General features: G+C 43.6%; 1 protein-coding gene across 1 annotated transcript in view; it reads left to right on the top strand.

Annotated features, from left to right (window-relative positions):
* The first annotated feature begins 1060 nt into the window (after positions 1–1060).
* Positions 1061–18316, top strand: part of CRKL (CRK like proto-oncogene, adaptor protein) — a 36344-nt gene continuing 19088 nt past the window's right edge. Inside the window, exons 1-2 of the mRNA XM_045457610.1 lie at positions 1061–2653; positions 13541–14006. Of these exons, the coding sequence (XP_045313566.1) occupies positions 2343–2653; positions 13541–14006 (777 nt within the window). The 5' untranslated portion in view covers positions 1061–2342. The remainder of the gene's footprint in view (positions 2654–13540; positions 14007–18316) is intronic.

The raw sequence follows: 18316 nt of genomic DNA, 5'->3' as shown, positions 1-18316 counted from the left end.
AAATAAAGGCTGGGCAAAGAGTGGCTGATGATGAAGTGGTAAAATCTGGTAAGAAAAGGTAGCTAGAAGGGGCGCCTGGGTGGCGCAGTCGGTTGGGCGTCCGACTTCAGCCAGGTCACGATCTCGCGGTCCGTGAGTTCGAGCCCCGCGTCAGGCTCTGGGCTGATGGCTCGGAGCCTGGAGCCTGTTTCCGATTCTGTGTCTCCCTCTCTCTCTGCCCCTCCCCCGTTCATGCTCTGTCTCTCTCTGTCCCAAACATAAATAAAACGTTGAAAAAAAAAAAAATTAAAAAAAAAAAAAAAAAAAAAAGAAAAGGTAGCTAGAAAATCAAACGGAGATTTTTCTCCCTACCCTCATCCACCCATTGAAAGATCTGCACACCTTTAGGCTATGGAGGCAGAAGCCCAGATAGAGGCTGAATAGTAATAATTAAAAGCTCTTATATGATGTTTAATATGTGCCAGGCACTATTCTAAGCACTTTACATGTATTAGCTTGTTTAATATATGAGGCATAGAATGATTAAATAATTGGTCCAAGGTCACCCAGCTAGTCAATGGAGCAAGATTTGAATCCCAACAGTCATCTTCAAATTTTGTCCTATTCAAATTGTACCTGAGTCATGACAGTTTTTGGAAGATGAAAACCTGCTTATGCTATGTCACAAAAGGCACTAGACCTTGATATTTCCCCTTTAGCTTACTCTAAGATAGATATCACCTATCACCCTAGAATCCAGTATATGATCAACTTGGATGCAAACAGCCCAAATGACATTCCATTGACAAAGGGATCTAAGTATGGGTTTGTGTTGCCTGCGTCTCCCTTTTTGGACATGCTTTCTTGTCTGTCCAGTTCCAGGGATGGTGCTACCATAAATCAGGCACCAGTAACCTGGTGGTTTTTCTGAACAGTCATTCATTCAATAAATATTTGAGCATCAGTTCAGGTCCAGACATTGTGCTAGGTCCATAAGTGAACAAGACATACAAGATCCCTGTTCTCTTAAAATTTCATTCTAGGGCGGGGCGGGGAAACAGGCTAGGAGGTCCTGGCGGGAGTAGGGTCAGCCAAGGACTGGGAGATTCAGAGAAGCTGCAGAATCCAGAGCAGACGAGGTCTTCAGGCCACGCCCGGAGGCGTTTGCATTTCACTTGTATCAATCAAGCGCTAATTAATGATGGCCACACTGCACCAGACTGTGGACTTCCTAGACCATTTACTCCTTTCGATATAACCTCCACAACCCCCCAATGCTGCCTGTCGAGTCTCCTGGCCACTCTGGGTCCCTTAATCTATCGGGCCACCTCGGGTCGAGGCCACCTCGTCCCTGTCTGCTGGTCACCTCAGCCCCCGCGGTCATCTCCTTCCAGAACCACTTCGACCCATTGGGCCTGTCCGCCCATCGGTATCCCTCAGGGCGGGTCCCCCTGAGCCCCTAGGCCGGCCAGGTCACCTCAGTGCCACGCCTCCATGGCCAGAGATTCGGCGTGTACGTTAATGCTTTGTTCCCAGAGCAGGTTTTCGAAATGCCGCTCCCTCTAGTCTCCAGCTGTTTTCCTGCCAGCGCGGGGAGAGCCGGCCGCGGCAGCGCCCCCGGCGGCGCACCGCAGCCCAGGAAGAAGGGAGTGGCCGCCACCACCACCGCCTCCTCCACCTCCCCCGCCTCCCCCGCCTCCTCCCGGAACGCGGGAGCGGCCGCGAGCGGCGCACGCCCCGACCGTCACGACCGTGCTCCTGATTGGCCGCGCCGGGCGACGACAAGGGGAGGGCCCAGGCGGCAGCTGGGAGCCGGAGCCCGCGCGTGCGCAGAGAGAGTGCGCTGAGCTGAGGGGGAGGTGGCCGGCCGCTTCTCCTGCGTCCGCCATTTTGTTGCTGTGGCTCTTGGGAACGGGCTCGGCAAAGCCGCCCCGGAGGCGCGACGCTTTTAGCAGTCCGGTTTTTTGCGTGGCGGCGGGTTTCGGTGCAGAGTCGTGGGGGCGGGGGCCGCGGAGTCGGCGCGTTCCAGGCCAGGAGTGACTGGAGGCACCCCGGTACTCCGGGCAGCCCGAGAATCCCGGGGCGGCCTCCGCTGCGGCTCGGCTTCGCCCGCCCCGACCTCGGGCTCTGCTCCGCATTCCCCGGGCCGGCTCCCTCCGTAAGGCGGCCCCGGAGCAGGCGGGCGGCGGCGGAGGATGCTGCGGGCCCGAAGCCGAGAGGAAGGTGGCTCGGCCCTCTAAGCGCGCCTCGAGGTGTGCCAAGAGGCCCTTCCTTGGCCGCAAAGCCGTCTGTCGGGCAGAGGCGTCCAGAACAGAAGAGAGCAGCCGCCGCCCCGACTCGCCGCAGAGCCCCGGCTCCACACCATGTCCTCCGCCAGGTTCGACTCCTCAGACCGCTCCGCCTGGTACATGGGGCCGGTGTCTCGCCAGGAGGCGCAGACCCGGCTCCAGGGCCAGCGCCACGGTATGTTCCTAGTTCGCGACTCCTCCACCTGCCCTGGGGATTATGTGCTGTCCGTGTCCGAGAACTCGCGGGTCTCCCACTACATCATCAACTCTCTGCCCAACCGCCGTTTTAAGATTGGGGACCAGGAATTTGACCACTTGCCGGCCCTGCTGGAGTTCTACAAGATCCACTACCTGGACACCACCACCCTAATCGAGCCCGCGCCCAGGTATGCGAGCGCCCGCGTCCTCGGGCGCACAGCCCACTCCGACCGCGGAGGAGAGTCGAGAATGGCAGGGGCTTGTCCGCTTGGGATCCATCGAAGAGTTGGGGGAGGGGGGTGCGGCGAGGGGCGATTGAACCCGTTTCACCCCATTCTGAACCCAATTATTTTCCAGAAGGCATTCTGAACGGAAGGCTAGTGTCAGGATCTGGGTCACTGAATGCGGGGATGCGTTTTAAACACGTTTAACGGTGGTTTGCATAGTTAAAATGCACGCTTTTTTTGCCCTTTGTCATATTATCTATTGGCTTATTCTACTACAGCAGAATGTTTTATTGTTGTTTTTAAACCTTTTTTGGATCACAGACTTCTTTGAGAATCTCAAAGTAGTCGTGACTTTCCCCCCTCCCTAAAAATGTCCGTACACTCAATTTTGCACACTACTCAAGGTTCTTGCAACTCCCTGCTCCAGTTTTAGAACTCTTGGACTGCAGCCTTTGGAACAATCGACAAATGAAAATGCTTGAGCGTTCAGAAACAAAACCTTTAACTGTGAAACATCAGAACTGTATGTTGATACTTGGTGCCAGGTTTGAATTAATGCCAGACACCTTTTGTTTTATAATTACAGAATTTTTTTTTTAATTACAGAAATTTTAAAATAAGGTGTATTGGCTTCATCTAGGACATATTTTTAAGTTTTTATTTTATAGTTTACTCCCAAGCTGGATCATTAATAGGTCAGAAATCAATCTGGTTAAATTCTAAGGAGGGATAAGGCTATAATGTTACTTACTAAAGGACAAATTTAGAGTAACACTTTCTTAATTCTATGCAAGTTTAGTTTCAGATATGCTTTTTGGATATTTCTGAGTCTAATGATTTAATATTAAAGTTAAGCACCCAAGGGCTCCTGGCTGGCTCAGTTTTTAAGCCACCAACTTCAGCTTTAGGTCATGATCTCACGGTTTGTGAGTTCAAGCCCTGCATCAGGTTCTGCTCTCACAGCACCCAGCCTGCTAAGGATCCACTCTCCCTCTCTCTCTGCCTCTCCCCTGCCCCCCCCAAAATAAATAAAGTTAGGCCCCCAAAGTGACTCCGAGCATCAAGCATCCTCCTTTTCAAGTAAAGTGCATTGTTTTATTTGATTACTTGCTTTAATTTGTCTTTAGTATTTTCTCACTTTTTTTGAATTATGCCAAATTTGAACTGAAGAAATTGCCTAGAATTTTTATTTTAATAAAAGGTATTTTTCTGCCCATTTTGCTTTTTGAACATCTGTTTAAAAAGGATAGGGTGCTGATACTGGTTTTTTGGAATGAAATGTTTCTGATTTTATAGATTCACTGGCAAGATGTTGCTCTGAGCTTTAACCATTAAAAGCTATAATAATTAAGGAACCCCCACTGCATGCGTAAGTGTTGCTTCTGTGGAATAAGATAGAGAAGAAACAAAGCCATGACGGTATCATGACTGTAAGATTAACTGCTGAACCAAATGGACTTTAAAAACTGGGAGAAAGTGATTATAAATCAAATAGTGTATAATAAAGACCTAGGCACCAATAGTGAAATCTCCAGGTCCCCAAAGATGCTGGCAATTAGAGTCCACTTTGAGCACAGTAGTATAATTCTGATATAAGGAGTTGGAGAGAATATTAGAACCAACTGTAATGAGATTTTTAGTATGTTTAAGTGAATTCTCCAACTCATGGAGGTGAATTATGTCATTAATTTCAGGCATTTATTAAGCCGTGTTATGTGAAAGGCACTGTGCTTGCTTTGAGGTGACAGATACTATTAATACAGCTGTTTGAGAAAGTGTGAGTAAATGGTTGAATTCCCTCCTAGAGAGAAAAGGCAGTATGCTGCAGTGGCTTCCCATTACCAACAAAAACAACTCCGCATTTTTCATACATGTGTCTTCCCAGATACCAGACATAACTTTATGTTTTTGTTGCCTGTCCTCCTCCCTCTCCCCTACCTGTTCTTCCTTTAGTGCAGCCCCACTAGCCAACTGGGGCTATTGGCTCTTCCCTTGATTGCCTAACCCCCACTCCTCGCGTATTGAAATCTTAACTGCTGTTCTAGGCCCCTCAAATAATAAGCCCTCCCGCTTACACTGCAGCTTTAATTGTTTTTCCCTTCTCCCTCTTTTTGCTCTCTGCCCCAGACATGTTGCTGTAATTTAGTTTCTTGTTTTTCATTGTGATCAGAGGGTGATCACAATGCTGGTTGGATTAGATCCTGACTGGATTTACTTTCTTAATCTTTGGACTGTCCTTCAAGCTTGAAATTCGCCGATTTGGTTTAATATGTTTTCAACCTTCAGAAAAAACTAGAGGTATCCTGTAAAGCCTTGACCAAAAGCAAGTCAGTTTAATGCTTCTTCACACCCAGGGCCGCCCAGGTGGTTCAGATGGTTGAGCATCTGACTTCGGCTCAGGTCATGATCTTGTGGTTAGTGGGTTCGAGCCCTGTTGTTAGCATGGAGCCTGCTTCGGATCCTGTGTCCCCCTGTCTGTGGCCCTGACCCACGCATGAGCCTTCTCTCTGTTTCTCTTTAAAAAATAAACATTTTTTAAAAATGCCTCTTCACATCCAAACAAGATAAATTAAGTGGTTTAGTTATTTAGGCGTCAGAATTGAGCTTTTAAGGCCAAAGTTTCATGCCCCTTAGCTTTTTAATTTTCCTTAGTGAAAAATTACAACAGTATGACTTCCTCAGAATTTGAGGACTGGTGCTTGTTTCCTAGTCTGATCTTTTTTATTGGAATGTTCCTTAACATTTAGTTTTGTATTTTCAAATGTTTATGAGCATTATATGTCAGTGATAGAAGTTGAGAACAATGGATGGCAGACATACTTTTTCCATAATAGAACTTATATTTTAGTGGAAGAGACCAACTAAAAATTAGGAAAATAAATAAAATACAAGATTAATAAATGCTATGAAGGAAATGCAGCTGGGCAGAGAGAATATAATAGAAGAGACCTACCTGATGTAGTGTGGTCAGAGAAACACGATGTTAACTAAGGGTAGAGAAGAGGCAAGCCTTGGGAAGGCTTGGATTAAGAGAAGGGAAGAGCCTTCCAGTCATAGGGAAGAGCTTACACAAAGTCCAGAGGTGAAAAAGATAGTAGGTTGGTAGTGGTGAGCGTTTTGTTGTTTTGTTTTATTTTGTTTTAGAGAGCTCAAACTTGGGGCGCCTGGGTGGCGCAGTCGGTTAGGCGTCCGACTTCAGCCAGGTCACGATCTCGCGGTCCGTGAGTTCGAGCCCTGCGTCGGGCTCTGGGCTGATGGCTCAGAGCCTGGAGCCTGTTTCCGATTCTGTGTCTCCCTCTCTCTCTGCCCCTCCCCCGTTCATGCTCTGTCTCTCTCTGTCCCAAAAATGAATAAATGTTGAAAAAAAAAAAAATTTAGAGAGCTCAAACTGGGGAGAGGAACTGAGGGGGAGAGAGAGAATCTTAGGCAGACTCCATGCTGAGCCCGACACAGGGCTCCATCCCACGACCCTAGGATCATGACGTTAGCCAAAATTCAAGGGGGACTCTCAAAACTGACTGAGCCACCCAGGCGCCCCGGGAGTATGGTGCTTAAATAAGGGGTCCAATAAGAGTTATGAGATATAATGGTCAAGATAAGGAAATTGGATTTTAATTAAAGCACAGTGGGTCCCGTGGAAGGAATTTGAAGCAGGGGAGTCCTCTGGGGTTGTCACTGCTATTCAGGTGCAAAATGTTCATGGCTGATAACATATAGGTGTCATAGTTCATATAGACTGACTTGAGCTATGGCTTGGAGGTGCCTGTTTTGGAGTTAAGATTGAGTTGCTGATGGGAGGGGAGTGGGGAATGATGAGGAAAGAGAAAGGAAGAAACCAAAATGACTTGCTACATTAGTAACTTTGTATCTTCTCAGTTTATCTCATTAATTCCTTTTTGTATTTGTGGTATTCCTGTGGTGGGTTTTAAATTAAATTTTGTTTTTAATTTAAGAAAAAAACCTCCAAAAGGTGTTATGTCTTGTCAGATGGCTTTTGTTGATTTTGAGTGACCTTAAAGGATTCTCTTTCAGCATGTGAGTGTACTTTTTATATTACAGTTGGTGAACAAAACCTTTGGTGGTTTTCACCTCCAACTTATTTGAGTATAAACATTTTTAAGATTCTGTTCATTAAATTATAGTTAGTATTCAGGTAAGTGCTAGTGCTTCTTAATTTAATGGAGGTGATTTCCAGTTTAACAACAGAACGTTTCAGAAGATTCCTGAGTGGATTGTTTAGATATGAAATATGTTTTCCTGTGGTTTAGGGACTGTGTTTTGTATAGCTTACTTTGCTTATAAAATCTCCAGTTCTTAGCTTATATAGCTATATGAAGGCTAGGAGAAAAATCATGAAAAGTAAAGTTTTTTAATTGAGGCAAGTTGACCCTTAGAGAAAATATTTTATTTTCTCAACAGACATTGCATGTTACATGTATTTGGTAACATAGAACTAACATTGAATCAAAATAATCCCTGTCAAATTCTTGAGAAGATTACTGGTACTGGGATTTTTTAAAGGCAATTTCCATGCTATCTAATATGATAGAGTAGCTGGAAAAGGATGCCCAGCCTAGTCTGAGTGCCCAGAGGAGGGCCCTCCCACCTGTGAAGCAGAAGCCAAGCCTTGCATGGACCAGAGGATGCCATGGGTATCATGGTCACACCTCCTCCCACATCCCCTGTTCTAAATATTTGAGGTATCTAAAATCTGGACTTTTATAATTAGGATTGGGGGAGAAAGATTACCAGTAATTTTGATTAGCATAGAATTTGGCACCATGAATAAACCTTTGGTTTTCTTCTTACCAGTAGTTAACTCCTCCAAATTTGATTCAGATGAGATACAAGAACATTGTCATTATGCTGGGAATGGAAGTTTGCCCGGTTAAGAGTTGTGACGTGTAAAGTACTGGTAGGCATTTGATTTGTGATTTTTTTCTATTACTTAAGACTCAAATACAGAGATTTGTTTTTTTAACCTAAGATAGATTTTTTCTTTTGACTTGAAGAGTTGGACTAGATTATTTCTAGGTTTCCTTCAGGCTAAAATATTTTAGTTTTTCCTGATAAGTAAAAGGGAACAGTGCTAATTAGTGGGAGTTCAGATTATTTTAGAGTCTGAGCTAAGATCATACCACATAAGGTGGAGCCACTAGGCATGTGGCAACTAGTCTGGAATGACGTCTGAGAGCATGAGTGGAACAGTGGTGAACTGAAGAGGCTTGGAGAGCAAACCAAGTGGCATACAGGATTTCTTTGTATAACAGTATTAAACCAGATATAGGGAAATGGAGTGCTGAAGTTTTTGTGTTTTCAGAAGGGAAAAAAAAAAAAAAAGAATAGGGACAGTAATGGGAAATGCTTCTCTATGTCTTTGGCATTTTATTTTTATTAGCAGGAATTTCACTGTATTGAAGCCTACTCTATACCAAAACCCACTACTAGACTCAAGGCATATAATGGGAGTAAATCATGGTTTTAGCCCTGAAGAAGCTCAGTATATTGAACAAGTTAAAATAGAATACCATGGGAACTTAAAAGCAAGGATGATCAACTGGGGGGTCAGGGAAGGCTTGAAAGAAGAGGTGAGAAGAGAAGAGGTGGTGGCAGTGCCTGCTAGGGAAAGGCACAGTTGTAATTAATATGAGTGATGGGCAGTGAGGTAGGAAGGAAGAATAAATACTAAATTGTAAAAGGCCTCCTATGCTTTGTGAATAAATTTAACAGTGGGAGCTATCTAAAGTTTTTGATGGCTGGGTGACTCAGTAGAGCATCCGACTCTCAATCTCAAGGTCATGAGTTCAATCCCCACATTGGGCATGGAGCCTACTTAAAAAATAAAATAAAGTTGTTTTGGGTTTTTTTGTTTTTAATGTTTGTTTATTCTTGAGAGAGAGAGAGAGAGCACGCAAGCATGAGCGGGGGAGATGCAGAGAGAAGAGAATTGCCATGGCCAGTTTTACTTTTTAGAAACTGCTCTGGTGTGAGACTGGGTAGGGAGAGAGTCTAGGATGTGGAACTAATGAAGGCCTGTTACAGGAGAAGGGATTGTGAAAAGCTGAACTCTAAGACATTTGGGACTATAAAGTGGAAACTAACAGTTGTTGCTGGGCAATTGCATGTAGAAGGTGAGGGAAGAGGTATGACTTCAAGAATGATTCAGTTGTATCTTTAATTGAGAGAATAGAAGAGAATTGATCAGGGTGAGGGGGGATGATTGTTTTCAGCAGGCAGAATCTTTTTGAGATGTGTACTGGAAGCCAGGTTTAGCAATCTGATGGGCTTGTTATTGAGAAGATAATTGGGGGCTAAATGTAGATTTGGCAGTCTAAACTTAGGGAATCCACAGAGTGAACAGAAGAGGAGCTGTGGAAGGGAGTGGAGAGGCAGCCACAGGCATAGAGAGCTATAAATGATGCTGTGAATGTCTAGGGGTGGAAGGGTGAGGTTCTCAGTATTCAGTGCTTGTTTCGCTAGAAAGGTTCTTAGCCAGTCTTCTTAGAATTGTTTTTCTTACCTATTTTGTTTAGTTTTCCAACTTTTTACTATGAAATATTTCTGTACATAATCCAACTTTTTACTATGAAATATTTCTGTACATAAAAGAGAATATGTACGTGTATATAATAAGAAAAGTCTTCAAAACCCATTTGATTGACTCCTTTAATATTTTTTTAACGTTTATTTATTTTTTTGAGAGACAGAGTGTGAGTGGGGAGGGTCAGAGAGAGGGGGAGACACAGAATCCGAAGCAGCCCCAGGCTCTGAGCTGTCAGCACAGAGCTCAATGTGGGGCTTGAAATCTGAGACTGAGATTGTGACCTGAGCCGAAGTCAGATGCTTTACCAACTGAGCCACCCAGGCGCCCCCGTGTGACTCCTTTAAAAAACTAGATTACCAGTACCTTTGAAACTCTCCTCCCAGAAGTTGTATTGCTTTTGCATGAAGAAAGAAATTTTAACCTTAGAAGTTATTAACACTCAGGCTTAAAAAAAATGTTTTGTCTGTGCTTTATACATGAAGCTGAGATGCTTTTAATCTAAAGGAGAGGGGGTTCGTTGACATTAGATAAGAAGAGGCAATTTCCAGTTAGTCATCCAGGGCCTTCTTATTCAATATGCTATAGGCTATATAAGTCAGGGAGAAGCATGGGTCTAAGTGTGTTTGAATGGGATTGGGAAACTCTTTACATATAAAATTTAAAGAAGAGTTGACAGCTGCTCTTTTACAGTTTTGATCAAGGAATAAATCAAAATGATTGAGAAACAGTGAATTGTTCCAATTTTATGTTATGTTTAGGCTGTGGGGCCTAATAGAAAGGGCAAGATAAGCTGTCCTGTCATCATGGTTTCATGTCCACAGTGGAACTAATGTGTAATTTGCAGGAAATTTTGATGAATATATGAGTTTGAGGATGTGGGGTGGAAGACTTTGAATTTATGTCAGGCACATGGCTGGGAGATTGATTTGGTGTCTAATTTAAGATCTGTGCATGTGCTGAATCAGGAGACGAGCCCCATGGTCACTATAGCGATAATAATGGTGGAGAAAGTAGAAACTATCTTCCATCTCTGTCAGATTTGCGTGTATCCCCCTCGCCAGAGAAGTATTAAAAGATGAAAACACTCTCTGCTCTTTTAACCAAGTAATCTAGACAAAGAATCAGCAAACTTTAAGGGGCCAGATAGTAAATATTTTAAGCTTTTTAATTTTTATTTCAATGTTTATTTTTTTATTATTTTAAAAAATTTTTTTTAATGTTTATTTTTGAGACAGAGAGAGACAGAGCATGAACAGGGGAGGGGCAGAGAGGGAGGGAGACACAGAATCTGAAATGGGCTCCAGGCTCTGAGCTGTCAGCACAGAGCCCGACGTGGGGCTCGAACTCACGGACCGTGAGATCATGACCTGAGCCGAAGTCGGGCGCTTAACCGACTGAGCCACCCAGGCGCCCCTAATGTTTATTTTTTGAGAGAGAGATTGACAGAGTGTGAGCAGGGGAGGGGCAGAGAGAGAGAGGAAGACACAGAATCCGAAGCAGGCTCCAGTCTCTGAGCTGTCAGCACAGAGCCCGACGCAGGGCTCGAACCCACAAACCGTGAGATCATGACCCGAGCTGAAGTTGGGCGCTCAACCGACTGAGCCACCCACGCACCCAAAATATGTTAAGCTTTGTAGGCCATATAGTTTCTGTCACAGTTTCTCAACTATGCCCTTAGAGCACAAAAGTAGTCATACACAATAATTAAAAGAATGAGTTTGTCTCATTTATTTAAAAAAAATACAGTAGACTGAATGGCACAGAGGCCATAGTTTGTAGGTCCCTAGGCCAGACTCAGTTTTTGTATAGTGTACTGAAGCTAAGAATGGTTATTGTATTTTCCAAAAGTTGTATTAAAAAAATATACGACATAGGCCATATGTATAGCCTGCAAAGCCTTAAACATGTACTAACAGTTTACAGAAATTCCTCAACGTCAAGGGCCTTGCCAGCAAAGCTCCTGGGCTGTACTTAAAGGAATGAGCAGCGTGCCCCGTGAGGTGTGGAGAGGCTGGGGAAGGGAGTGTTTGAACTCTTGGGCCTCTAGTCTTTTTCTGATACAGAACCAAAATATGTAAGCCTGTCTTCAACAAAATCTTTCAACTTCAAAGGGAGCTAGTCTTCAGCTTTTATTCGTTCATCACCTCCTTGCTTGTTCTGCCCCCTAACAGAACTCACTCTTTCCTTTGAATACTCCTTGACCCTATCAACTACTGTCATGACCCACAGTAATTACACGTTGTGCTTTGGTTGCCTTCTAGTCTCTGCCTATATTAAATTGGCAGTCTTTCAAGAGCAAGAACTTGGTTTTAATACATTGTTTGTCTCCCAAGTTCTTAGTACATAGTAAGTCCATTGGATACCTACGTAGATGAATTTGATTAATGTTAATCCCCACTGAAGCTATACTAGTGTCCTCACAATTTGTGTTGTAGAACTAACTGCTTTTAACTTTTAAGTACACAGACAATGAAAATACCCTTGGAGGGGGTCTGATTTGGAACTGATTGTGTTTTTAGTAAAGGTATATGAGATTTATGTAGTACCACCCAGACTTCACAGATTGTCTGTGGCCTTTGAAATAGGAGCAGGGTGTACCTTAAAGAGGGTGGGGGTGGGGAGCTAATTGGATGCTCAGTAACAGCCAGGAACTGTCGTGCATGTTTCACATACAATCCGACATTGATTCCCATACACTCAAAAGATGCAGGGTTTGTTCCTGAGGCTGACTAGCTTAGAGGTTATGAGTGAGGACTCTAGAACAAGACTGCCTGAGTACAAATCTAACCCTGAGTTGGCATTGGCTTCCTCATCTGTAAAATGGGGATACTCACAGAATTGATGAGAGGATTAAATAATTTAAAGTTTATATAGACTGCAAATAGTGCCTGGCATAGGTAATAAATGTCAGCTCTATTACTGTTGCTGCTCCTGCAGCTACTCCTGCTGTCTCCTAATCACCGTTGTGTAGTATATTGATTACTGTTAATTCAGTAGTCCGCATACTATATTAAGCAAGTCATTTACATTAAAAAAGAAACAAGTTTGGGGGGTGCCCGGGTGGCTCAGTCTGTTGAGTGTCCAACTCTTGGTTTCAACTCAGGTCATAATCTCACAGTTCGTGAGTTCAAACCCTGAGTAGGACTCTGGGCTGAAAGTATGGAGCCTGTTTCAGATTCTCTCTCCCTCTCTGCCCCTCCTTGGCTTGCTCTCTCTCTCTCAATAAATAAATAAATGAACATAAAAAATGTAAGTTTTGCCAAATTATGAAGACTGCCTTTTGAAAAGTAGTGTGGCAGTGTGTGCCAAGGGCCATGAAAATACCCATGTTTTTTAATCAGAAATCTAGGCTTTACAACAATCTAGTATGGAGAAAATAGTTCAAAAGACTTCATGATGTTGGTGATCAAATAGGGAGAAAGAAAAACTAAGTATCCAAAAACACGGGGATGCTAAGTTGTTGCAAGCTCACAGAATGAAATGGTGCCCTGCCATAAAAGTAATCCTGTAGATCAGTGATATGGGAAACACCTGTAGTGTGATGTTAGGCAGAAAAACTGCCACGGGCATACACAAGACTCTTTTAAGAAATAAACTTGGCCAGTGGGAGGGGGTAAAAAGAAAAGGAGAATTGTACCTATCATAATAGGGCAGGAACTGTGGGATTTTTAAAAATTTATTATTATTTTTTAAGTTTATTTATTTTGAGAAAGAAAGGGAGCATGCAAGCGGGAGAGGGGCAGAAAGAGAGGGAGAGAGAGAATCCCAAGCAAGCTCCCCCCTGTTGATGTGGAGCCTGAACTCACTAACTGAGATCACAACCTGAGCTGAAACCAAGAGTTGGATGCATGCAGTTGACATGTGATTTAACAAGATGTATTGAGGATGCTAAACTTCTGTTGCAATACAAACTACAGAACATAGGGGCGCCTGGGTGGCTCAGTCGGTTGAGCGGCCAACTTCGGCTCAGGTCATGATCTTGTGGCTCACGAGTTCCAGCCCCGTGTCTGGCTCTGTGCTGACAGCTCGGAGCCTGGAGCCTGTTTCGTATTCTGTGTGTGTGTCTCTCTCTCTGCCCCCCTAACCCACTCGCATTCTGTCTTTGTCTCTCTCAAAAATAAATAAACATTAAAAAAAATAATAAAACAAACTGCAGAACATAAAACAGTGTGATAAAATTTCTTAACTAAGAATATAGCAAGGAAAAAATTCATCATAGAGGAGAATGATTTGTTTAAAAGTTTGACAAACACTGGTATAGAGTAATATCTTTCCCTTAAGAGTAATGTTCTTTCTCTCTTAAGGTATCCGAGCCCACCAATGGGATCTGTATCAGCACCCAACCTGCCTACAGCAGAAGAAAATCTGGAATACGTACGGACTCTCTATGATTTTCCTGGGAATGATGCCGAAGACCTGCCCTTTAAAAAGGGTGAGATCCTGGTGATAATAGAGAAGCCTGAAGAACAGTGGTGGAGTGCCCGGAACAAGGATGGCCGAATTGGGATGATTCCTGTCCCTTATGTTGAAAAGCTTGTGAGGTCCTCACCACATGGAAAGCACGGGAATAGGAATTCCAACAGTTATGGAATCCCAGAACCTGCTCATGCATATGCTCAACCTCAGACCACAACTCCTCTACCTGCAGTTTCCAGTACTCCTGGAGCAGCGATCAACCCTTTGCCATCCACACAGAATGGACCTGTCTTTGCAAAAGCCATCCAGAAAAGAGTACCCTGTGCTTATGACAAGACCGCCTTGGCATTAGAGGTAAAATTTACAAGGCTGGTTTTTTGGGTCTTTTAACAGTTCGGTTTTCATTTTCAGTTGTAATTTCATTTCTGCAAAGTAATGACTGCTGATTTAAGGTTCTGTTCAGGGGAATAAGAGAACTGGGTGATTTTGGAAGATCCACTATGAGTGTCCCATGTGACTCTTTTGTCCTTTCCCATTCTTTGTTTCTCCCAAGGTGTAGTCTCTCCTAGGTTTAGTTTCACAGTAGTTGGTGTTCTTTCCAATAAGGAAAGATGATGGTTTAATAAACACTCATGACCTAGAGACAAAATCAGCATACAGATAGATATGTAGCTACTTGTACAGTTCCATATTTCTCTAACATTGTGACCGACTGAGGAGAAATATGATAAATGTCTTAGAATTCCTCTTCAGCTAGGCAAAGAAATGTTTACAATATCTCAGATCTTACCTAGTAGAGATTTTGTAAATTACAATAGCATGAAATAGAGCTTGAACTTTTTTTTCTTCTCTCTTTTTTTTTTTTTTTTAAGTAGGCTCCTTGCCCAATGTGGGGCTTGAATTCATGACCCTGATTAAGAGTCACATGCTATACTGACTGAGCCAGCCAGGTGCCCCAGAACTTGAACATTTTAATTGTCAAGTCATATTCTTTAAACCAAACATTAACTGCCTTAAAAAAAAAAAAAAAAAAAAAAGCTTTGGGGTTCCTAGGTGGCTCAATAGGTTAGGCATCCAGCTCTGGTTCAGGTCATGATCTTGTAGTTCATGGGTTCAGGCCCCACATTGGGCTCTGCACTGACAGTGTGGAGAGCCTGCTTGGAATTCTCTATCTTTCCCTTTCTCTCTGCCCCTTCCCCACCCACTCTTTGTCTCTCTCAAAAATAAACTTTGGGGGGGGGGGGGTGGTGTGTGTGCCTGGGTGGCTCATTCAATTAAGCATCCAACTCTGGTTTGAGCCCTGCATCAGACTCTGTGCTGGCAGTGTGGGGCCTGCTTGGGATTCTCTCCCTCTCTTTCTGCCTCTCCCCTGCTCATGATCTCTTTCTCTCTCTCAAAATAAAGTTGAAAAAAATTTAAAAACAGACTCTTCAATGCTTAGCAAAAAGTCTTGAAGACTGTTGTTGATAAGCCAGTTGAGGGTATAAAACTACGTATTACAGGAGGTAGAAGTTTATAAATTTTTTTTTTTTCAACGTTTATTTATTTTTGGGACAGAGAGAGACAGAGCATGAATGGGGGGGGGGGGGGGCAGAGAGAGAGGGAGACACAGAATCGGAAACAGGCTCCAGGCTCTGAGCCATCAGCCCAGAGCCTGACGCGGGGCTCGAACTCCCGGACCGCGAGATCGTGACCTGGCTGAAGTCAGACGCTTAACCAACTGCACCACCCAGGCACCCCACAGGAGGTAGAAGTTTAATGAGACATTTGATACACCTGGAGTGACCATAAATGAGCACAAACCCCAGGGGAAGAACAGAAGGATTTGAAAAATAGGAATTTTTTAAAATTCCTATTTTTAGGGCAGTCCCGTATATTTTTCGTGTTATTTTTCACTGAGGTATAAAATGCACATAGCAAGATGGGCCCTAAATGTTAACATACCAGAACATGGAATTTGGTGCCATAAATCCTAGCTCTTTTATTTATTGGTAAGTTGTGAAAATGCTTTATGAGCCACAAACTATAAGGTAATCATTATAATATGATTAGTTAAATACTCTTTCTTAGAATTAAGCTAGTGATTGTTCTTTGTGTGTTCACCCCAAGGTCAGAGTAGAGCAGGGTTGGGGGACAGCCCTGGTGCATGACAGAAGGATGAAGTAATGGAGCCTGTTGATTCAAAAAAGCAGAACTTAACCCACAGAACAGCCTGCTTACAGATAAAAGCTAGCATTGATTTGTTCTGTGATTTTTTCCATTGGTAATCCTCAGTTTCTCTGGACCAGCAGTAATGTCTGACTGAACTACACCTAAAGGTTTGTTTCAGAGTCTGATGACTTCTCCCTCTCATGTTGGCTTTTAAGAAGGAGTGAGCATCTGAGGCTTGTGGCAGGGACCAGGTCTGGGGAGGACCCACATGCTTTCATGCTTCCTGGTAGAGGAACAGGAAAGAAACCAGACTGAATCCTGGCTGAGTAGGCCTTCCAGCTTTCTCATCCCCACACAGACCTGCCCCTGCACAGGTACACGCCTCTGGCCTAGTTCACACGTCAGCACCCTAAAATTATGTAGGGTGTTCTGGGCTCTAAACGCTTTCCAGTTTGCACAGTGATTTCTGCCTTTTGAGGCATTTTCACATCTGTTGTCTCATCATAGGAGTAGAGAGCTAGAATTCAGAGAGTTGGTGTGACTCGCATGTGTTAGACACATTGGGATTGAGGCACCCAGTCAGAATTCCAAGAGCTCCATAGAGGAAGTCAAGAATTGGGCTCTTACCTGAGCTAGGGTTTAAAGCCTCACTCCATTTAGGCCACTTCCCTGTTGACCTTTAGCTCTAAGATGTACATGCATTTTAGAAGCCCATACCTCCTGTGTATTATTGCCTAGAGTGTGCATAGGGGGCTTGTAGAATGCAAGACCAGGTACTATAATGGGGATCATTTAGAGCTTAGTGAGCGGATACCAGGGTAGGTGCCTTAGACCAGGATGAGGTGACAGCCTAGTTAACGATGTGTATTTTAAGATAGCCCACATACTTGGCCATTATGCAGCTCTTCTTGTCTCTCAGACCCCAAAGAGAGGTCTCTACACCTGAGCTGCCTCGTGACACTACCCCAGCTGTGTAAGCCTCATCAAAGGCTTGCTTTGGTGCTTCACTGAGAGAGTGTAAGGGGGACCTGAGAAATGAACCTTTGCTAAATTCCATTTAATTATATTTCTCATTCTATATATTTAAATGAGACTTTTGGCTATAGCATAAGTAAATAGTTCTTTGAGTTACGTTATGTTCTAAAACTTAGTGCTTGTCTGATCTTGTTAAAAACAACTCTCTTGAGACTTTTGCAATTAGGTTACCAGGAAAAGTATTAAAATAAGAAAGGTGAGACAAGTAGGACAAAATGTGCCAGTAATTGAAGCTTCTTTATTTCCCTTGATAGTATTACCGAGAACAATGAGGGCTTAGGTGAACTTTATTTCGTGAATTATTTCATGTGTTTTTTCATAAAACTTGATTTTCAAAAGAACATTCATGCAAGTAAAGAGATATTTTAAAACAGGTTTGTGTTTTTGTCTCTTGCTGACCTCTTTTCAAGAAGTGAGTTATTCCTTGGGGTTTAATTTAAAAAGGAATACTTGGTACCTGTGTGAGGTGATTAAGGTGGGTGTCCCCACTCCTTGAAAACAGCAGAACTCTCCCATGCTCTTGGTGTAGTAGAGCTGGGAAGGGCTCCTGAGAAGCAGATCAACCCTACAAGAACATTCTCAGGTCAAGAGAAATGATACAGCCCTTTCCAGAAGTACACCATTGATCAATAGCAAGGGTGCTGTTGTCATTATGTATATATTTTTTAATGTTTATTAGAGAGGGAGACACAGAATCTGAAGCAGGCTCCAGGCTCCGAGCCATCAGCACAGAGCCTGATGATCATGACCTGAGCCAAAGTTGGACGTTTAACCAACCGAGCCACCCAGACACCCCATTATAAAATACCTGTAGTCACAGTTATCTGATACAGTAAAAAACAAGATGGTTAGGGAAAGATCATGTACCTGCATTCAAGTCCTGGCTTTTCATGGTGTGATCTTGGGCAAGTTACTTAAGTTCTTTTGAGTCTAAAAGACACCTTCCTTCTGAGAGTTGGATAAATTATCCATTCATGCAACTAACCTGTGAGGGATGTCTTGTAGGATCCTACCACCCAGGTCCTTACCACCTAGTGAGAAAATAGAGACAGAAACCAGCAGTGTGATAAGTGCTCTAATAGCACAGAGTAGAGGGAGAGTGGAGAAGGGAGTGGGAGATGGGAGTGTGGGTGAGTATTGGTCTGGGAAGCCTTTCTGGAGGGGGTGACCCTCAAACTGAGTTTTGAAGGATGAACAGAAGTTAGGTGGGTGAAGTGTAGGGAGACATTTTTGGCAGAGGGAAGAGCTTACTTGAACAAGACTTAACACCACTGAGTAGCTTGCAGGTTGGTGAGAGCACAGGATATGTTGGGCAGAGGGCAAAAGTGAACAAAAGACAAAGTTGAGGAAGTTGTTGCCATATCATCAAAGGGCTAGGCTGAGGAGATAAACAGTTTTCTTCTGTTGCCTTCACTGAGGCACAGAATAGCCAATTTCTCACAACTGATGGAGGTTCCAAAGTTTGCAGGGAATTTACA

Source organism: Leopardus geoffroyi, chromosome D3 (assembly GCF_018350155.1).
Source record: "Leopardus geoffroyi isolate Oge1 chromosome D3, O.geoffroyi_Oge1_pat1.0, whole genome shotgun sequence".
Taxonomy (NCBI): Eukaryota; Metazoa; Chordata; class Mammalia; order Carnivora; family Felidae; genus Leopardus; species Leopardus geoffroyi.
Note: the sequence above shows the minus strand (reverse complement) of the source record. Positions and strands in the feature narration are given on the sequence as shown.